Source organism: Bombina bombina, chromosome 10, assembly GCF_027579735.1.
Source record: "Bombina bombina isolate aBomBom1 chromosome 10, aBomBom1.pri, whole genome shotgun sequence".
Lineage (NCBI taxonomy): Eukaryota > Metazoa > Chordata > Amphibia > Anura > Bombinatoridae > Bombina > Bombina bombina.
In genome coordinates this window covers 180,503,489-180,522,756 of record NC_069508.1, presented here as the reverse complement: position 1 = coordinate 180,522,756, position 19,268 = coordinate 180,503,489, and the positions used below count along the sequence as shown (strand labels likewise).

The 19,268-nt window shown below is 39.8% G+C and overlaps 1 protein-coding gene across 4 annotated transcripts in view; it reads left to right on the top strand.

Annotated features, from left to right (window-relative positions):
• Positions 1 to 18,790, top strand: part of HECTD3 (HECT domain E3 ubiquitin protein ligase 3) — a 156,143-nt gene extending 137,353 nt beyond the window's left edge. For 3 of the 4 annotated variants that reach the window (XM_053693558.1, XM_053693559.1, XM_053693556.1), the window contains exons 19-22: positions 6,905 to 6,979; positions 7,379 to 7,460; positions 8,563 to 8,637; positions 15,976 to 18,790. In XM_053693558.1, the coding sequence (XP_053549533.1) occupies positions 6,905 to 6,979; positions 7,379 to 7,460; positions 8,563 to 8,637; positions 15,976 to 16,060 (317 nt within the window). In that variant the 3' untranslated portion in view covers positions 16,061 to 18,790. The remainder of the gene's footprint in view (positions 1 to 6,904; positions 6,980 to 7,378; positions 7,461 to 8,562; positions 8,638 to 15,975) is intronic. The other variant, XM_053693557.1, reaches the window with a different exon arrangement.
• Positions 18,791 to 19,268: the final 478 nt, after the last annotated feature.

Here is a 19,268-nt window from a genome sequence, read left to right as displayed (position 1 = left end):
TGGCTGCCTGACGTCCTTCCTGATTCCTGATCCCTGGCTTGTTCCTGACTCTGCTGTTTTCCTTGTTGCTGATTCCGGCTCGTCTGACTATTCGCTTTGGCACCTGACTTGGCTCGTCTGACTACCAGCTCTGGTTTTGACTCCTGGCTTGTTACTTGACTTGTGGACTTATTATTATTTTTTGCTATTAATAAAGGTGTGATTATGTTATGGTATAACCCTGTTATCGAGGGTTAATGCCAGATGAAAGATGCCCTGAATACGGGATCAGCAACACACAAATCCAGTTAATTTCCCCCCAAACACAAGACCAAGCTCCGTCTTGAGGGTAAAACAGAATCTACTTTATTGAGGGCTATATGCCCGGTATTTATGCAGGTCTCCCACCTGGTTGACACTCTCCTTCAACTCTCAGAGCTCTGTTTTTTCTTTAAAATCAGGTCCTTTTGCTCAGATACTTCTTTATAGTCCTTCTCCTGCTTACTTCTGGTTTAAAAACAACTCCAACTGTCTTAGACAAAACAGTTACTCAAAACTGAAGTTAACCCCTCCAGTACTGTTGGATTTGCACCCTGTACCTATAATGGGCACAGGGTGACTTAACATAATGCCCGAATCCATAATCCGTAGGGAGGTTGACAGAGGGGTCTGTCACAGATTATTTTTGCACTTCTCGTCTCAGTCTGATTCCTGGCACCCTGACATTACGCAAAGGCCATGAATCCTGATTGTGCTAATAATCCACCTTTACCTGCCATCATTTCCAGGATGGATGTACAGGATCACCGCTTGGATCAATTTGCAGTAGCCCTACAAACCCTGCTGACTCACACTGCACATTTGGACCAAAGTGTCCCGCAAGTTATGGCTGCTCCTGTTTCCGCTGCTGCACCTATGCCTACCAGGAGCATGTCCGGTTCTGCACCTCTACCTCAGCGATATGGAGGTGATCCTATTCAGTGCAGAGGGTTTTTGAACCAGGTGGGCATTTACTTTGAGATGTTAACTCAGGCGTTTCCCTCTGACAGAGCTAAGGTGGGATTTCTCATCTCGTTACTCTCTGACACAGCTCTTGCCTGGGCTAATCCCTTGTGGGAGACAAATAAACCTGTGATTTCAAATACCCTGAATTTGTGGCCTCTTTTCGAAGGGTATTTGATGTTCCGGCTCTGCTGCTAAACGACTCATGTCCATTCAGCAAGTTACAAGATCTGTTGCTCAGTATGCTATTGAGTTCCGTACGCTTGCCGCAGAGGTAGGTTGGAACAATGAAGCCCTTGTTGCTGCCTTCTTTCATGGGCTTTCTGATGCGATTAAAGACGAAGTTGCTGCCAGAGATTTACCAGAGGATCTCGAGGCATTGGTGTCTTTTTTTTTATGTTAATTAACATCAGACTCAGAGAAAGGCCCTCTTTCAAGGAGCGCTTGCGGAAGCCTCCTGTTCCGTTGTCTCCTACGTGTTCGTTCCCACCCATGCCTCCCTTTCCTCCCATGCCTCCTGGTCCCAGGTCACCAGGTACTGCTGAGCCGATGCTCAGGAGGAGGGAGGGGCTCTGCCTCTATTGTGGGTTACAGGGCCACCTTTTGAAGTCTTGTCCTACACGGCCGGGAAACGCTCACATCTAAGGTCCTGTCGGGGGCAGACCTTGGGTGGTTTATCCTCGCCCCCGGAACCGCTTAAGGAGAAACCTTTGGTCAGGGTTGTCCTTTTCTGGGTGGACTCCTCCATAGTCACTCAGGTTCTTGTTGACTCCGGTGCTGCGGGCTATTTCATTGACGGTGCTTTTGTATCAAAGCACTCCATTCCTGTTTTGCCTTGGTCCGTTCCGCTTGCTATTGAGGCCATTGATGGCAGGCCCCTTCAGCCCGCACTCATTACTCGCGAAACTGCTCCGTTGTCCATGGCTGTTGGGGCTCTCCATTTTGAAACCCTCCAGTTCCAGGTGATAAACTCTCCGCATTTTCTGGTTGTTCTGGGTTATCCCTGGCTCCAAAAGCACAATCCCAGTCTCGACTGGCACAGGTCCAAAATTTTGTCGTGGTCCCCGCAATGTATTTCCACTTGTCTTCGGAAACCAGTTAAAGTCTTGTGCACTTCTTCGGTATCTCAATTGCCAGAGGAGTACCGAGAGTTCCTAGACGCTTTTGATAAGGTGCGTGCCTCCTTACGATTGTGCCATAGACCTGCAACCCGGAGCCATTCCTCCTCGGGGTCGGGTGTACCCTCTGTCTGTTGCAGAGAATTGTGCTATGGAGGAGTATGTTACAGATGCTCTGTCGCGGGGGATCATCCGCAAATCCTGCTCTCCTGCAGGGGCTGGCTTCTTCTTTGTGAAGAAAAAGGGTGGCGAGTTAAGACCATGCATCAATTATAGGGGTCTTAATCGTCTTACCATTAAGAATGCTTACCCTATTCCTCTCATTACAGAACTCTTTGATCGCCTCAAGGGAGCTACGGTCTTTACTAAACTTGATTTGAGAGGAGCGTACAATCTCGTTAGGATTAAGGAGGGCCATGAATGGAAAAGCATTTAACACCAGGAGCGGGCATTATGAGTATCTTGTAATGCCCTTTGGCTTATGTAATGCTCCTGCTGTTTTTCAGGAACTTATTAATGATGTCCTATGAGATATGTTGCAACAGTGTGTTGTGGTGTACTTAGACGACATCCTCATACACTCACCCACACTTGAGGCTCATCGTTCTGATGTTACACAGGTTCTTCAGAGACTACGTGAGAACGGCCTGTTTTGTAAACTGGAGAAATGTGAGTTCCATCAGACTCAAGTAACCTTCCTAGGTTATGTTATCTCCGTTGCAGGGTTCTCCATGGATCCTGACAAGTTATCTGCAGTTCTGCAGTGGCCTCACCCAGATGGGCGCTATTTTTGTCTCGGTTTAATTATGTGGTCTCCTACCTGCCTGGTAGTAAGATTGTTAGGGCTGATGCCCTCTCTCGACAATTTTCGCCTCTGTCCTAGGAGGAGTCTCTACCTACTCCTGTTATACCTCCTGACCGTATTTTGGCTACCATACATACTAATTTGACTTCTCCCTTGGGGGAGGAGATCCTGGCTGCACAAACCAATGCACCTCCTGAGAAACATAGTGGTAAGTGTTTTGTTCCTGAGAATCTTCAAACTAAACTTTTGCACACTTACCACTATCCTGAAGCCGCAGGTCACCCAGGCAAGAACCAAATGATTTGGTCTGTCACTCAACAATTCTGGTGGCCTGGTCTTCGTTCTGATGTTGCTGCGTATGTTGCCTCCTGCTCAGTTTGTGCACAGAATAAGACTCCTCAACGTCTTCCTGTGGGTCTTCTTCAACCTATTGCTAATGGTGAGCGTGCTTGGACACATCTTTCCATGGACTTCATTGCCGAGCTCCCTGTTTCCAATGGCAATACTGTTATCCTTATGGTGGTTGACCGTTTTTCTAAAATGTCACATTGCATTCCCTTGATGAAGCTGCCTACCGCTCAGGAGCTTACTTCAATTTTTGCCCCGGAGGTCTTCCATTGACATGGGTTACCCAAGGAGATAGTGTCAGACCGGGGTAGCCAGTTTGTCTCCAGGTGTTGGCGTTCCTTTTGTGCTCAAATGGGGATCCAGCTTTCCTTCTCCTCGGCATATCACCCTCAATCCAATGGGGCTGCGGAACGGTCTAATCAAGCTCTGGAACAGTTCCTCCGTTGCTTTGTCTCAGATCACCACAATAATTGGTCTGAACTGTTACCTTGGGCAGAGTTTGCTCGTAATAGTGCTATTAATGCTTCCTCCAAGTTATCCCCGTTCATGGTGAATTATGGGTTTCAACCATCTTTGTTGCCCGATTCATTCATGTCTCAGGGTATTCCGGCTTTGGAGGAGCATCTCCAGCAACTCCGTTCCACGTGGGTGCAGATTCAGTATTGCCTTCATCGTTCTATGCAGCGCCAAAAGTTCCAGGCTGATCGTAGGCGTCTGCCCGCGCCTTCCTACCAGGTTGGTGAGAGAGTTTGGCTGTCCTCCCTCAACTTGAACCTTTGTGTGCTTTCCAATAAATTGGCTCCCCATTTTGTTAGTCCTTTTCGAATACTCCGACGGGTTTATCCTGTGGCCTACTCTCTTGAACTTCCTCCTGTTATGCGCATCTCCAATGTTTTTCATGTCTCCCTCTTGAAACCATTGGTTTGTAATCGGTTTACCACTGTGTTGCCTCATCCCTGTCCTATCTTTGTTGACAACCATGAAGAGTATGAGGTCAGCAGCATTAATGACTCTCATATGTCTAGGGGCCGTGTACAGTATTTGGTTCACTGGAGGGGCTACGGTCCGGAGGAGCGTTCTTGGGTTCCCTCCTCTGATGTTCATGCTCCCACCCTCCTCCGTGCCTTCCATGCCCGTTTCCCCAATAAGCCTTTTGTCCTCCCACGGGGGAGGGGTCGTGGAGGGGAGGGTACTGTCAGGGTTTTTTCCCTGTTTTGTTTGCCATGTGCTGCTGGCAGCCATTTTACTCACCTCTCTTCCTGACTATGGTGCATTGTGGGGGATGCTGCTCATTTCCTGCACTTCCTTTTATGGCCAGACTGGTATGCATCATCGGTGTGAGACCGGATGCAGTCTCAGAATTGTGATGTCATCACTTATTATTTAAAGGGCCTCTGTTCAGTATGCTTTGCCTTTGCATTGTCTCAGACCTGTTTGTGAGAGTTCCTGTGTATTACCTGGCTGCCTGACGTTCTTCCTGATTCCTGATCCCTGGCTTGTTCCTGACTCTGCTGTTTTCCTTGTTGCTGATTCTGGCTCGTCTGACTATTCGCTTTGGCTCCTGACTTGGCTCGTCTGACTACCAGCTCTGGTTTTGACTCCTGGCTTGTTATTTGACTTGTGGACTTTTTATTATTTTTTGCTATTAATAAAGGTGTGATTATTTTTGCACTTCTCGTCTCAGTCTGATTCCTGGCACCCTGACACCCCCAAAATAAAATAAAACCCTAGCCTAAACTAAACTACCAATAGCCCTTGAAAGGGCCTTTTGCGGGGCATTGCCCCAAAGTAAACAGCTCTTTTACCTGTAAAAAAAAATACAAACAACCCCCGCAACAGTAAAACCCACCAACCACACAAACAACCCCGCAAATAAAATACTATCTAAAAAAAACCTAAGCTCCCCATTGCCCTGAAAAGGGCATTTGGATGGGCATTGCCCTTAAAAGGGCAGTTAGCTCTTTTGCAGGCCCAAAGTCCCTAACCTTAAAATAAAACCCACCCAATACACCCTTAAAAAAACCTAACACTAACCCCCTGAAGATCGATTACTTTGGGGCAATGCTCTGCAAAAGGCCCTTTTAAGGGCTATTGGTAGTTTAGGCTAGGGTTTGTTTTTATTTTGGGGGGCTTTTTTTTATTTTGATAGGGCTATTAGATTAGGTGTAATTAGTTTAAATATCTTGTAATTTGTTTATTATTTTCTGTAATTTAGTGTTTGTTCATTTTTGTACTTTAGCTAATTTAATTTATTTAATTGTATTTAATTTAGTAAATTTATTTAATTATAGTGTAGTGTTAGGTGTTATTGTAACTTAGGTTAGATTTTATTTTACAGATACTTTTGTATTTATTTTAGCTAGGTAGTTATTAAATAGTTAATAACTATTGTACCTAGTTAAAATAAATACAAACTTGCCTGTAAAATAAAAATAAACCCTAAGCTAGCTACACTTAGGGTTTATTTTACAGGGAAGTATTTAGTTTTAAATAGGAATAATTTAGTTAATTATAGTAATTTTATTTAGACTTATTTAAATTATATTTAAGTTAGGGGGTGTAAGGGTTAGGTTTAGACTTAGGTTTAGGGGTTAATACATTTAGTATAGTGGTGGCGACGTTGGCGCGGCAGATTAGGGGTTAATAAATGTAGGTAGGTGGCGGCAATGTTAGGGACAGCAGATTAGGGGTTAATAATATTTAACTAATGTTTGCGAGGCAGGAGGGCGGCGGTTTAGGGGTTAATATGTTTATTATAGTGGCGGCGACGTTGGGGGCAGCACATTAGGGGTCAATAAGTGTAGGTAGGTGGCGGCGACATTGGGGGCGGCAGATTAGGGGTTAATAAATATAATGTAGGTGTCTGCGATGTTGGGGGCAGCAGTTTAGGGGTTCATAAGTATAATGTAGGTGGCGGCGGTGTCCGGAGCGGCAGATTAGGGGTTAATAAATATAATGCAGGTGTCGGCGATGTCGGGGGCGGCAGATTAGGGGTTAATAACTGTAAGATTAGGGGTGTTTAGACTCGGGGTTCATGTTATGGTGTTAGGTGTAGACATAAATTTTATTTCCCCATAGGAATCAATGGGGCTGAGTTACTGAGTTTTACGCTGCTTTTTTGCAGGTGTTAGACTTTTTCTCAGCCGGCTCTCCCCGTTGATTCCTATGGGGAAATCGATTTAAGCAGCGCTGGTATTGGAGTGCGTTAAGGAGCAAAATTTTGCTCAACGCTGACTTCTTGTCTTTTGACGGGTTTATAAAAACTCGTAATACCAGCACTGCATGTAAGTGAGTGGTGAGACAAAACTGCTCGTTAGCACCGCATAGCCTCTAACGCAAAACTCGTAATCTAGCCGAGTGTTTCTTCTAAGGCCAGTTTTGTGTGAAGCCGTTGGAGCAATTAGCAAACACTACACAATGCAGACTTCAAGGTGTGGTTCCCTTATTAACTGTTTCACTGCCGGGCTGCTCACAATACTGGCCTTAGAGGGAACACTGGTCTCTGCTTCTCTCTACAACTTTTTATTTTGTACATTTGTCCTCTTGTCTCGCTCTTCTTTGTTATAAACTCCACTCATCTCTTCTTGTATTGCTGCAAATCTCTCCTGTGTCTCATCAACTTTCTTTTTTTTTTTTAAATATTCTTCTTCAGCGAGGTTTGAGGATTTGGAGGTTACAGACACCAGAGTTCAGTATTTCTGGGAGGCATTAAACAACTTCACTAACGGTAAGTAAGGGTCCCCCATAGGGCCTCAGGCACATGCAGAGCAGAAGGAACAGGACAAAAAGACACAATAAGTTTTACTATAGTTATTGTCATACGGGGGGAACTTTCACAACAAATAAAATAGCAGAAGCATAAAAGACAAACAGTTGTTATGTACAGTGTGTGTATACTGTAAGGTACCCTGTTATTATTATTATCATCAGTTATTTGTAAAGCGCCAACAGATTCCGCAGCGCTAGACCCTGTAACCTCTATACGTGTTAAATCAGTGTATGAAATGTTATGCGCTACGCTTATCTCTCTGGTTTTACACATTAGATACGTTAGATTCTACTGATTGCTAAAAGAAACTGTTGTAATTTTCTCACTTATGCTGCACTAATCAATTCCACTTTTCAGAGGATCGCAGCCGTTTCCTAAGATTTGTCACCGGGAGAAGTCGGCTACCAGCGCCAATCTATATTTACCCGGATAAATCAGGGTGAGTAGCAAAGACTAAACTTACTGTAAAACTAATAAAAAAACAATTAGGTTTTTTTACCATTTGTTGAATGTAGAGAAGAAGATATGAAGATTTAGGGATAGTTTCAATACTGTTCTCAGTCTTTAAATAATAATCTAAAAGTGCCCGGCCCAATATAGCTATAATCATGTACAAAAAGACGCTATAATAAACATATTTTGTGTACAACCTGGACCTACCCTGACATTACACCCATGTTACTGAGAGCAGAAGATTTTAGTAACAACCCTGTGTGTAACTGTGAGAATCCCCAGATCTGTCTGACATCTCATCATTTGTGTAAGTGAACTTTACTAATATTGCTAACTTACTCCTTTCAGAGAAGACGTGTTTTGCTCTGACAAGTCTGATTGGTTACTTTAACGATAAAGACTCATATACAGCTGACATGCATTCACTAACTGTGTTTTTATTTACTTTTTTTTTCGTAACCTTTTAACGCCGTTATGCCGTTCTATTCCGTCATATTTACACTGGGCTTTAAAGCTGTTATGACGGAATAGAACGTCATATCAAACGGCTGTCCTGAAGCCTTCTGCGCTTCAAGGACTTGATCGCGGTCTGGAGGGCGTTCCTAGGGTTGTAGGGACGCCCCCCAGATGCGATCCAATAATTGAAATCTCGCGATCGTATGCACGATCGCGTAGTTTCAATTTGTCTACATCGGAACAGGTGTTCTGATGTAGACACTTTAACCCTGTCACGAAAGGGTTAAATCTCTTTTTTTGCCTCTTCTACCTCTCCTACCTAGCAGGATTGCGAGAGTCCAGTAATTTGCCAGGAAAGATGAAACACTGGTAGAGGACTTTTTTGGCATATAAGCTGTTGGCTTTATTTTGTGACTGGCTATATTACAAACTTGATTGGGAATGTTGCTCTATTATTAGCACAATCACTTTATTATCCTTTTAATAAAATATATAATAATAATATAATAAGTTTTTTTGCAGTTAGCGCACCTGGTTTCTTAGAGATTGTTTTACCATCTTATCATATCCCGTATAGCTTTATGGAACACAGCACCAAATAATGTAATTGTTATGTCTTTTCTCCCTGCCAGCAGCTTGGACACCACTGACTCCTTACCTGAATCCTCCACGTGCTCCAGCACTTTGTATCTGCCAAACTACCCTAGGTAAGAACTACTCAAGATATTTATTTGCTGTTACTTATGTGTAAAATTCCTACATCATTATTCAATCATTAAATCAGTTGCTGTTGAAATGTCAAATCAGTCTTCTTTTACTACAGTACTTAAAATGACACCTGTGAAGGGGCACATACTACTACAATTCTACATGCGATAGCGTAATAAGGAGACAACGTATCAAGAAAATAAGCAAAGCAACATGCCTTGTTTCTGTTATATTTCAATAAAGCTTTTATAACAATTGCCTTACAATAAGAATACAGGGATAAAGGGGCACTAAAGTAGAGATTTAAGAATAGACTAAGCCCTGAAGATGATGATACCCACCACATTGGTAGTGATGGGGGTTAAAAACTATTCGTGAAATGCTCTGACACAAAGGGTGGTTATAAGGAAAACTGAATTATTAAAAACGTTATTTTTAACATCTTATTGAATCTGAAGAGATGGCGTAGTGGAGATGTGAGTAATTTATTGTGCATCAAATGACACAAAGTTCTAAAGCACTTAAAGGGACACTTAAGTCAAAATTAAACTTTCAGGATTCAGATAGAGCAGCAATTTTAAACACTTTCCAATTTACTTCCAATAACAAAATGTGCACAGTCTTTTTATATTTACACTTTTTGAGTTACCAGCTCCTACTGAGCATGTGCAAGAAATCACAGAATATACTTATATGCATTTGTGATTGGCTGATGGCTGTTACATGATATAGGGGGAGTGGAAATAGACATAACTGACATTTTGTCCGAAAAAAATCTACTACTAATTTGAAGTTCAGACTAAGTGCTATTGCATTGTCTTTTTATCATGCATTAGTTGTTTTTGCAATTCTGCTGTATTTACTGGTCATTTAATATTAATATCTCACTGCCCCAGCACTTTATGTCAAATTATGTAACAACCAATGAGTTTTTGAAAATGCAATTCAACACAGTTATTTCTTTCATGTAATTAGCAAGAGTCCATGAGCTAGTGACGTATGGGATATACATTCCTACCAGGAGGGGCAAAGTTTCCCAAACCTCAAAATGCCTATAAATACACCCCTCACCACACCCACAAATCAGTTTTTACAAACTTTGCCTCCTATGGAGGTGGTGAAGTAAGTTTGTGCTAGATTCTACGTTGATATGCGCTCCGCAGCAGGTTGGAGCCCGGTTTTCCTCTCAGCGTGCAGTGAATGTCAGAGGGATGTGAGGAGAGTATTGCCTATTTGAATTCAATGATCTCCTTCTACAGGGTCTATTTCATAGGTTCTCTGTTATCGGTCGTAGAGATTCATCTCTTACCTCCCTTTTCAGATCGACGATATACTCTTATATACCATTACCTCTACTGATTCTCGTTTCAGTACTGGTTTGGCTTTCTACTACATGTAGATGAGTGTCCTGGGGTAAGTAAGTCTTATTTTCTGTGACACTCTAAGCTATGGTTGGGCACTTTTGAATAAAGTTCTAAATATATGTATTCAAACATTTATTTGCCTTGACTCAGGATGTTCAACGTTCCTTATTTCAGACAGTCAGTTTCATATTTGGGATAATGCATTTGAATAAATCAATTTTTTTCTTACCTTAAAATTTGACTTTTTTCCTGTGGGCTGTTAGGCTCGCGGGGGCTGAAAATGCTTCATTTTATTGCGTCATTCTTGGCGCGGACTTTTTTGGCGCAAAAAGTTTTTTCTGTTTCCAACGTCATACGTGTCGCCGGAAGTTGCGTCATTTTTGACGTTTTTTTGCGCCAAAAGTGTCGGCGTTCCGGATGTGGCGTCATTTTTGGCGCCAAAAGCATTTAGGCGCCAAATAATGTGGGCGTCTTTTTTGGTGCTAAAAAATATGGGCGTCACTTTTGTCTCCACATTATTTAAGTCTCATTATTTATTGCTTCTGGTTGCTAGAAGCTTGTTCACTGGCATTTTTTCCCTTTCCTGAAACTGTCATTTAAGGAATTTGATCAATTTTGCTTTATATGTTGTTTTTTCTATTACATATTGCAAGATGTCCCAGATTGACACTGAGTTAGAAGATACTTCTGGAAAAACGCTGCCTGGTGCTGGATCTACCAAAGTTAAGTGTATCTGTTGTAAACTTATGGTATCTGTTCCTCCAGCTGTTGTTTGTAATGAATGTCATGACAAACTTGTTAATGCAGATAATATTTCCTTTAGTAATGTTACATTACCTGTTGTGGTTCCATCAACATCTAATACTTAGAGTGTTCCTGTTAACATAAGAGATTTTGTTTCTAAATCTATTAAGAAGGCTATGTCTGTTATTCCCCCTTCTAGTAAACGTAAAAGGTCTTTTAAAACTTCTCATTTTTCAGATGAATTTTTAAATGAACATCATCATTCTGATTCTGATAGTGGTTCCTCTGGTTCAGAGGATTCTGTCTCAGAGGTTGATGCTGATAAATCTTCATATTTATTCAAAATGGAATTTATTCGTTCTTTACTTAAAGAGGTTTTAATTGCTTTAGAAATAGAGGATTCTGGTCCTCTTGATACTAAATCTAAACGTTTAAATAAGGTTTTTAAATCTCCTGTAGTTATTCCAGAAGTTTTTCCTGTCCCTGATGCTATTTCTGAAGTAATCTCCAGGGAATGGAATAATTTGGGTAATTCATTTACTCCTTCTAAACGTTTAAGCAATTATATCCTGTGCCATCAGACAGATTAGAATTTTGGGACAAAATCCCTAAGGTTGATGGGGCTGTCTCTACTCTTGCTAAACGTACTACTATTCCTACGGCAGATAGTACTTCCTTTAAGGATCCTTTAGATAGGAAGATTGAATCCTTTCTAAGAAAAGCTTACTTATGTTCAGGTAATCTTCTTAGACCTGCTATATCTTTAGCGGATGTTGCTGCAGCTTCAACTTTTTGGTTAGAAGCTTTAGCGCAACAAGTAACAGATCATAACTCTCATAGCATTGTTAATCTTCTTCAACATGCTAATAACTTTATTTGTGATGCCATCTTTGATATCATTAGAGTTGATGTCAGGTATATGTCTCTAGCTATTTTAGCTAGAAGAGCTTTATGGCTTAAAACTTGGAATGCTGATATGTCTTCTAAGTCAACTTTGCTTTCCCTTTCTTTCCAGGGTAATACATTATTTGGTTCTCAGTTGGATTCTATTATCTCAACTGTTACTGGAGGGAAAGGAACTTTTTTACCACAGGATAAAAAATCTAAAGGTAAATTTAGGTCTAATAATCGTTTTCGTTCCTTTCGTCACAATAAGGAACAAAAGCCTGATCCTTCGCCCTCAGGAGCGGTATCAGTTTGGAAACCATCTCCAGTCTGGAATAAGTCCAAGCCTTTTAGAAAACCAAAACCAGCTCCCAAGTCCACATGAAGGTGCGGCCCTCATTCCAGCTCAGCTGGTAGGGGGCAGATTACGTTTTTTCAAACAAATTTGGATCAATTCAATTCACAATCTTTGGATTCAAAACATTGTTTCAGAAGGGTACAGAATTGGCTTCAAGATAAGGCCTCCTGCAAAGAGATTTTTTCTTTCCCGTGTCCCAGTAAATCCAGCAAAGGCTCAAGCATTTCTGAAATGTGTTTCAGATCTAGAGTTGGCTGGAGTAATTATGCCAGTTCCAGTTCTGGAACAGGGGCTGGGGTTTTATTCAAATCTCTTCATTGTACCAAAGAAGGAGAATTCCTTCAGACCAGTTCTGGATCTAAAAATATTGAATCGTTATGTAAGGATACCAACATTCAAAATGGTAACTATAAGGACTATTATGCCTTTTGTTCAGCAAGGGCATTATATGTCCACAATAGATTTACAGGATGCATATCTGCATATTTCGATTCATCCAGATCACTATCAGTTTCTGAGATTCTCTTTCCTAGACAAGCATTACCAGTTTGTGGCTCTGCCGTTTGGCCTAGCAACAGCTCCAAGGATATTTACAAAGGTTCTCGGTGCCCTTCTGTCTGTAATCAGAGAACAGGGTATTGTGGTATTTCCTTATTTGGACGATATCTTGGTACTTGCTCAGTCTTCACATTTAGCAGAATCTCATACGAATCGACTTGTGTTGTTTCTTCAAGATCATGGTTGGAGGATCAATTTACCGAAAAGTTCATTGATTCCTCAAACAAGGGTTACCTTTTTAGGTTTCCAGATAGATTCAGTGTCCATGACTCTGTCTCTGACAGACAAGAGACGTCTAAAATTGATCTCAGCTTGTCGAATCCTTCAATCACAATCATTCCCTTCGGTAGCCTTATGCATGGAAATTCTAGGTCTTATGACTGCTGCATCGGATGCGATCCCCTTTGCTCGTTTTCACATGCAACCTCTTCAGCTCTGTATGCTGAACCAGTGGTGCAGGGATTACACAAAGATATCTCAATTAATATCTTTAAAACCGTTTGTACGACACTCTCTGACGTGGTGGACAGATCACCATCGTTTAGTTCAGGGGGCTTCTTTTGTTCTTCCGACCTGGACTGTAATTTCAACAGATGCAAGTCTGACAGGTTGGGGAGCTGTTTGGGGGTCTCTGACAGCACAAGGGGTTTGGGAATCTCAGGAGGTGAGATTACCGATCAATATTTTGGAACTCCGTGCAATTTTCAGAGCTCTTCAGTCTTGGCCTCTTCTAAAGAGAGAATCGTTCATTTGTTTTCAGACAGACAATGTCACAACTGTGGCATACATCAATCATCAAGGAGGGACTCACAGTCCTCTGGCCATGAAAGAAGTATCTCGAATTCTGGTATGGGCGGAATCCAGCTCCTGTCTAGTTTCTGCGGTTCATATCCCAGGTATAGACAATTGGGAAGCGGATTATCTCAGTCGCCAAACGTTACATCCGGGCGAATGGTCTCTTCACCCAAAGGTATTTCTTCAGATTGTTCAAATGTGGGGTCTTCCAGAAATAGATCTGATGGCTTCTCATCTAAACAAGAAACTTCCCAGGTATCTGTCCAGATCCAGGGATCCTCAAGCGGAAGCAGTGGATGCGTTGTCACTTCCTTGGAAGTATCATCCTGCCTATATCTTTCCGCCTCTAGTTCTTCTTCCAAGAGTAATCTCCAAGATTCTGAAGGAATGCTCGTTTGTTCTGCTGGTGGCTCCAGCATGGCCTCACAGGTTTTGGTATGCGGATCTTGTCCGGATGGCCTCTTGCCAACCGTGGACTCTTCCGTTTAGACCAGACCTTCTGTCACAAGGTCCTTTTTTCCATTAGGATCTCAAATCCTTAAATTTAAAGGTATGGAGATTGAACGCTTGATTCTTAGTCAAAGAGGTTTCTCTGACTCTGTGATTAATACTATGTTACAGGCTCGTAAATCCGTATCTAGGGAGATATATTATAGAGTCTGGAAGACTTATATTTCTTGGTGTCTTTCTCATCATTTTTCCTGGCATTCTTTTAGAATTCCGAGAATTTTACAGTTTCTTCAGGATGGTTTGGATAAAGGTTTGTCTGCAAGTTCCTGGAAAGGACAAATCTCTGCTCTTTCTGTTCTTTTTCACAGAAAGATTGCTAATCTTCCTGATATTCATTGTTTTGTACAAGCTTTGGTTCGTATAAAACCTGTCATTAAGTCAATTTCTCCTCCTTGGAGTTTGAATTTGGTTCTGGGGGCTCTTCAAGCTCCTCCGTTTGAACCTATGCATTCTTTGGACATTAAATTACTTTCTTGGAAAGTTTTGTTCCTTTTGGCCATCTCTTCTGCCAGAAGAGTTTCTGAATTATCTGCTCTTTCTTGTGAGTCTCCTTTTCTGATTTTTCATCAGGATAAGGCGGTGTTGCGAACTTCTTTTACATTTTTACCTAAGGTTGTGAATTCTAACAACATTAGTAGAGAAATTGTGGTTCCTTCATTATGTCCTAATCCTAAGAATTCTAAGGAGAAATCATTGCATTCTTTGGATGTAGTTAGAGCTTTGAAATATTATGTTGAAGCTACTAAGAATTTCCGAAAGACTTCTAGTCTATTTGTTATCTTTTCCGGTTCTAGGAAAGGTCAGAAGGCTTCTGCAATTTCTTTGGCATCTTGGTTGAAATCTTTAATTCATCATGCTTATGTCGAGTCGGGTAAAACTCCGCCTCAAAGGATTACAGCTCATTCTACTAGGTCAGTTTCTACTTCCTGGGCGTTTAGGAATGAAGCTTCGGTTGATCAGATTTGCAAAGCAGCAACTTTGTCTTCTTTGCATACTTTTACTAAATTCTACCATTTTGATGTGTTTTCTTCTTCTGAAGCAGTTTTTGGTAGAAAAGTACTTCAGGCAGCTGTTTCAGTTTGATTCTTCTGCTTATCATTTCATTTTTTTTTTCATTATAAGATTTAAACTTTGTTTTGGGTGTGGATTATTTTCAGCGGAATTGGCTGTCTTTATTTTATCCCTCCCTCTCTAGTGACTCTTGCGTGGAAGATCCATATCTTGGGTAGTCATTATCCCATACGTCACTAGCTCATGGACTCTTGCTAACTACATGAAAGAAAACATAATTTATGTAAGAACTTACCTGATAAATTCATTTCTTTCATATTAGCAAGAGTCCATGAGGCCCACCCTTTTTGTGGTGGTTATGATTTTTTTGTATAAAGCACAATTATTCCAATTCCTTATTTTTTATGCTTTCGCACTTTTTTCTTATCACCCCACTTCTTGGCTATGCGTTAAACTGATTTGTGGGTGTGGTGAGGGGTGTATTTATAGGCATTTTGAGGTTTGGGAAACTTTGCCCCTCCTGGTAGGAATGTATATCCCATACGTCACTAGCTCATGGACTCTTGCTAATATGAAAGAAATGAATTTATCAGGTAAGTTCTTACATAAATTATGTTTTTGTGTTGTTAATAAGAAGATTTATCATTGAGTAAGCAGCACAGTAAATGGCTCAGCATGAGCCTCTACGTATGCAAATATGTATCTATGCTACTGGGAAAATGTCTCTGGGACAAAGCAAATAGCCCCACTCATATTCTGCTGTGGTTACGTTACATTGATGATTTACTGATTTTGTGGGATTACGCTTCTGCTTAATCAAATAATTATTCAGAAAATTTACCACAAATCTGTATAACTTGACATATTGTAAGACTGCTTGTGCGCATGCACCGTGCTTATACACAGGCGCGAACATGTTTAAAGCTAAAGAAGACGTTTACTTTCTCTTTTGTTCTTTTCTATAACACTTTGCATTATAAAGCATTTTGCAATGATATATTATTGATTTCTGTCTGTTTATTTCACTGGATCGGTCGATTTATTACTATAATAATGATTATTTCCCAATTTATTTTCTGCTTCTCTATATTGTAATTTTTTTTGTCTTTCAGTGCCAAGATCTGTGAGGAGAAGCTACGTTATGCTGCATATAACTGCGTGGCCATTGATACCGATATGAGTCCTTGGGAGGAATAAGTTTACAGCGCTCTCACGCCAATATAAAAAAACCCTTAGATAGAATCCCCCACTAAAAATAAATAAATAACCTTCAAGTAAAAAGCCAGTGGATCCTTTTTTTAGCCATATTTGGTTGAATACAGTGATTCTATTTGTATAAAGATGCGGATACATTTGTTTGTGTTTGTTCTTTATCGCATATATTTGCATCTGGGATTTCAATCTCAGTGTAGTAACTTCCATTTCAGTTAAAAGGGTCCTGTAAAAAATAAAACAAATTACTGTGAGCTCTAATGAAAAGTTGATGTAAATAATAGACAAATGTTTTTAAATTAAAAATGACGCACACTTAAAGGGTCATAAAACCCATTTATTTTTAGTTTATGACTCGGATAGAGCAGTAATTTTATATAGCTTTCCAGTTTACTTCTATTATATAATTTGTTTTGTTCTCTCTGTATCCCTTGTTGACAAGTATACCTAGGTAGACTCAGAAGTTGCTGATTGGTGACTGCACATATATGCATCTTGCCATTGGATTTCAGTTTACTCCCAGTAGTGCATTGCTGCTCCTTCCACAAAGGATACCACAAGAATAAAGCAAATTAGATAATAAAAGTAAATTGAAAAGTTGTTTAAAATTGTATGATCTGTATGATTCATGAAAGGAAAAATGTGGGTCTCATGTCCCTTTAATGTAAATGCTGCACTTCCTGCGAAAAGCACTTCACTCTACAAACGTCAAACAACTACGTTAGCTCCATAGCCGTTCAGTAATAAATTTGCACTAGAAATGGGTCCTTTATATTTTCGAGATTAATCTACTTTTAAAATTATTTTATTGCATTAAAATATGCAAATGTTGGATATCTGAATAATCTACAGAAACACTTAAATATTAGAAATATCAAGGGAAATATTGATATTATTCAAATGTCAAAAAGTTTACCCCTCATTTCATTTTATTTATTTTTTTATGAAAAATAAATGGGAAATTTGAAACTTGTAAGTATAGAGAATTGAGTATCTATAATAAAAAAACAATTGGTACTGGGAATAAAGAATTTGTAATAGTGACCAATCTCTCTATATCTGTACTCAAAAAACTTCTTCAAGCATATAACATAGCAGCATCTAAACAGATTGCATTTTGTTCACGAAATAGATGTGAAATAAAAGTTTTATTACATTTTGATTGAAACATACAGCTGTATCTGGGTACTTCCTGCTTTTGCCCATTGGTTGATTGGCACAGCCTATGCTCACGTCCCTATAGGCCAGTTAACATTAGAATGAAGTGAACAACTGATAATGGTACATTTAGTTTAAATTCAAAGGGAATAAAGTCAAATTAAACTTTCGTGATTCAGATTGACAAGAGCATAAAAATTTTAAACAATTTTCCAATTCACTTCTATTAAAGGGACAGTTTAATCAAAAATGTTTATTGTTGAAAAAGATCGAGAACTCCTTTATTTTTCATTCCCTAGTTTTGCATAACAATCATGGTTATATTAATACACTTTTTAAGCTCTGTGATTACTTTGTATCTAAGCCTCTGCAGACTGCCCCTTATCTCAGTTCTTGTGACAGACATGCGTTTTAGCCAATCAGTGCTGACTGAGCCACGGGTGTGAGCACAATGTTATCTATATAGCACACAAACTAATGCCATCTAGCTGTGAAAAAAACTGTTGAAATTCACTCAGATAAGAGGCGGCATTCAAGGGCTTATAAATTAGCATATGACTGAGCCTAACTAGGTTTAGCTTTCAACAAAGCATACCAAGAGAACAAAGCAAATTTGATGGAAAAGGGTAAATTGTAAAGTTGTTTAAAATTGCATGCCCTAATTTTGATTGTATTGCCCCTTTGAACTGCTTTTTGGCAAAAATGTCTACATTGTAAATGCTGCTTTGTTTGAGCACAGTCTCCGCTTAATTAGGATTGCGGTTGCTATGAGCAACGAAACGCTGATATAAGCTCTGTATCTGCTGAATCTCACAAAACACAATTTGTCTATAAGTGTAGTGGATACTCAGTGTCTTACAACTCTCTACTTCCAGTTTATTATTAATAAATCAAGACAGGCTTCTTTTCTGCCTTATTGTGCTGACGAGACGCAGCGGTGATTACCCTGTGTAACTGCAAGAACTAAATTAAGGAAAATATTATAACAGTCTGGCTAATACCTGCAGCAAAGAAAACAAACAGTTAAAGGGACACTGAACCCAAATTAACTTTATAATTTACACCTAGTATCAATTTTTCTTTGTTCTCTTGCTGTCTTTATTTGAAAAAGATAGAATCTAAGCATTTTTTTGGTTCAGAACCATGGAAAGCACTTTTTTATTGGAGGGTGAACTTATCCACCAATCAGCAAGAACAACACAGTTTGTTCTCCAAAAATGGGCCGGCATCTAAACTTACATTCTTGCATTTAAAATACAAACAAACAAGAGAATGAAGACAATTTGCTAATAGGAGTCAATTAGAAAGTTGCTTAAAATTGCATGCTCTATCTGAATCACAAAAGAAAAAATTTGGGTTCAGTGTCCCTTTAATTATTTATATGCATTCTATAATTTTTTTATGGTATTTGTGCATGAAATTCTCAGGCATTTTTCTGTGTCACGTGTGCTATATAAATGTATGGATTTGGCAGGGCAATGTCCATGTGTTGTGGGGGTTTTTTTTCTAGCAAATCTTTGATTTTTGTATGATAAAATAATATGTTTGATGACAAAAGGTTTGCGTGTCTTCTGTTGTGTACAATCCATGACACACACACACACACACATATATATATATATATATATATATATATATATATATATATATATATATATATATATATATATATATATATATATATATATATATATATATATAATAATCGTTTGGTCCATTGTGATATGAGTAATTATTCTGTCGACACCTGAAAAATCAGTTGATGTTAGATCTAACGTCCTGATTAACATAAACAAACATATTCCGTTTTACAATCAGTCTGCTAGCTGCCTGGGTATATGTATTTTCACCTCATGTATTACTGTGATTCTTATTCATAATCCAGGGAACTGGCAAGTTTTGAATCAAAACATGTTTGAAGTTCAGGAGCCAGTATTCAGAATCAAGCAAAGTGACATCATTATTTTAACCATTTCCTGTAATACGCGATTGCATGAAGAACAAGCGCTTGCATTTTTTCAAGGTTTTGATTGCA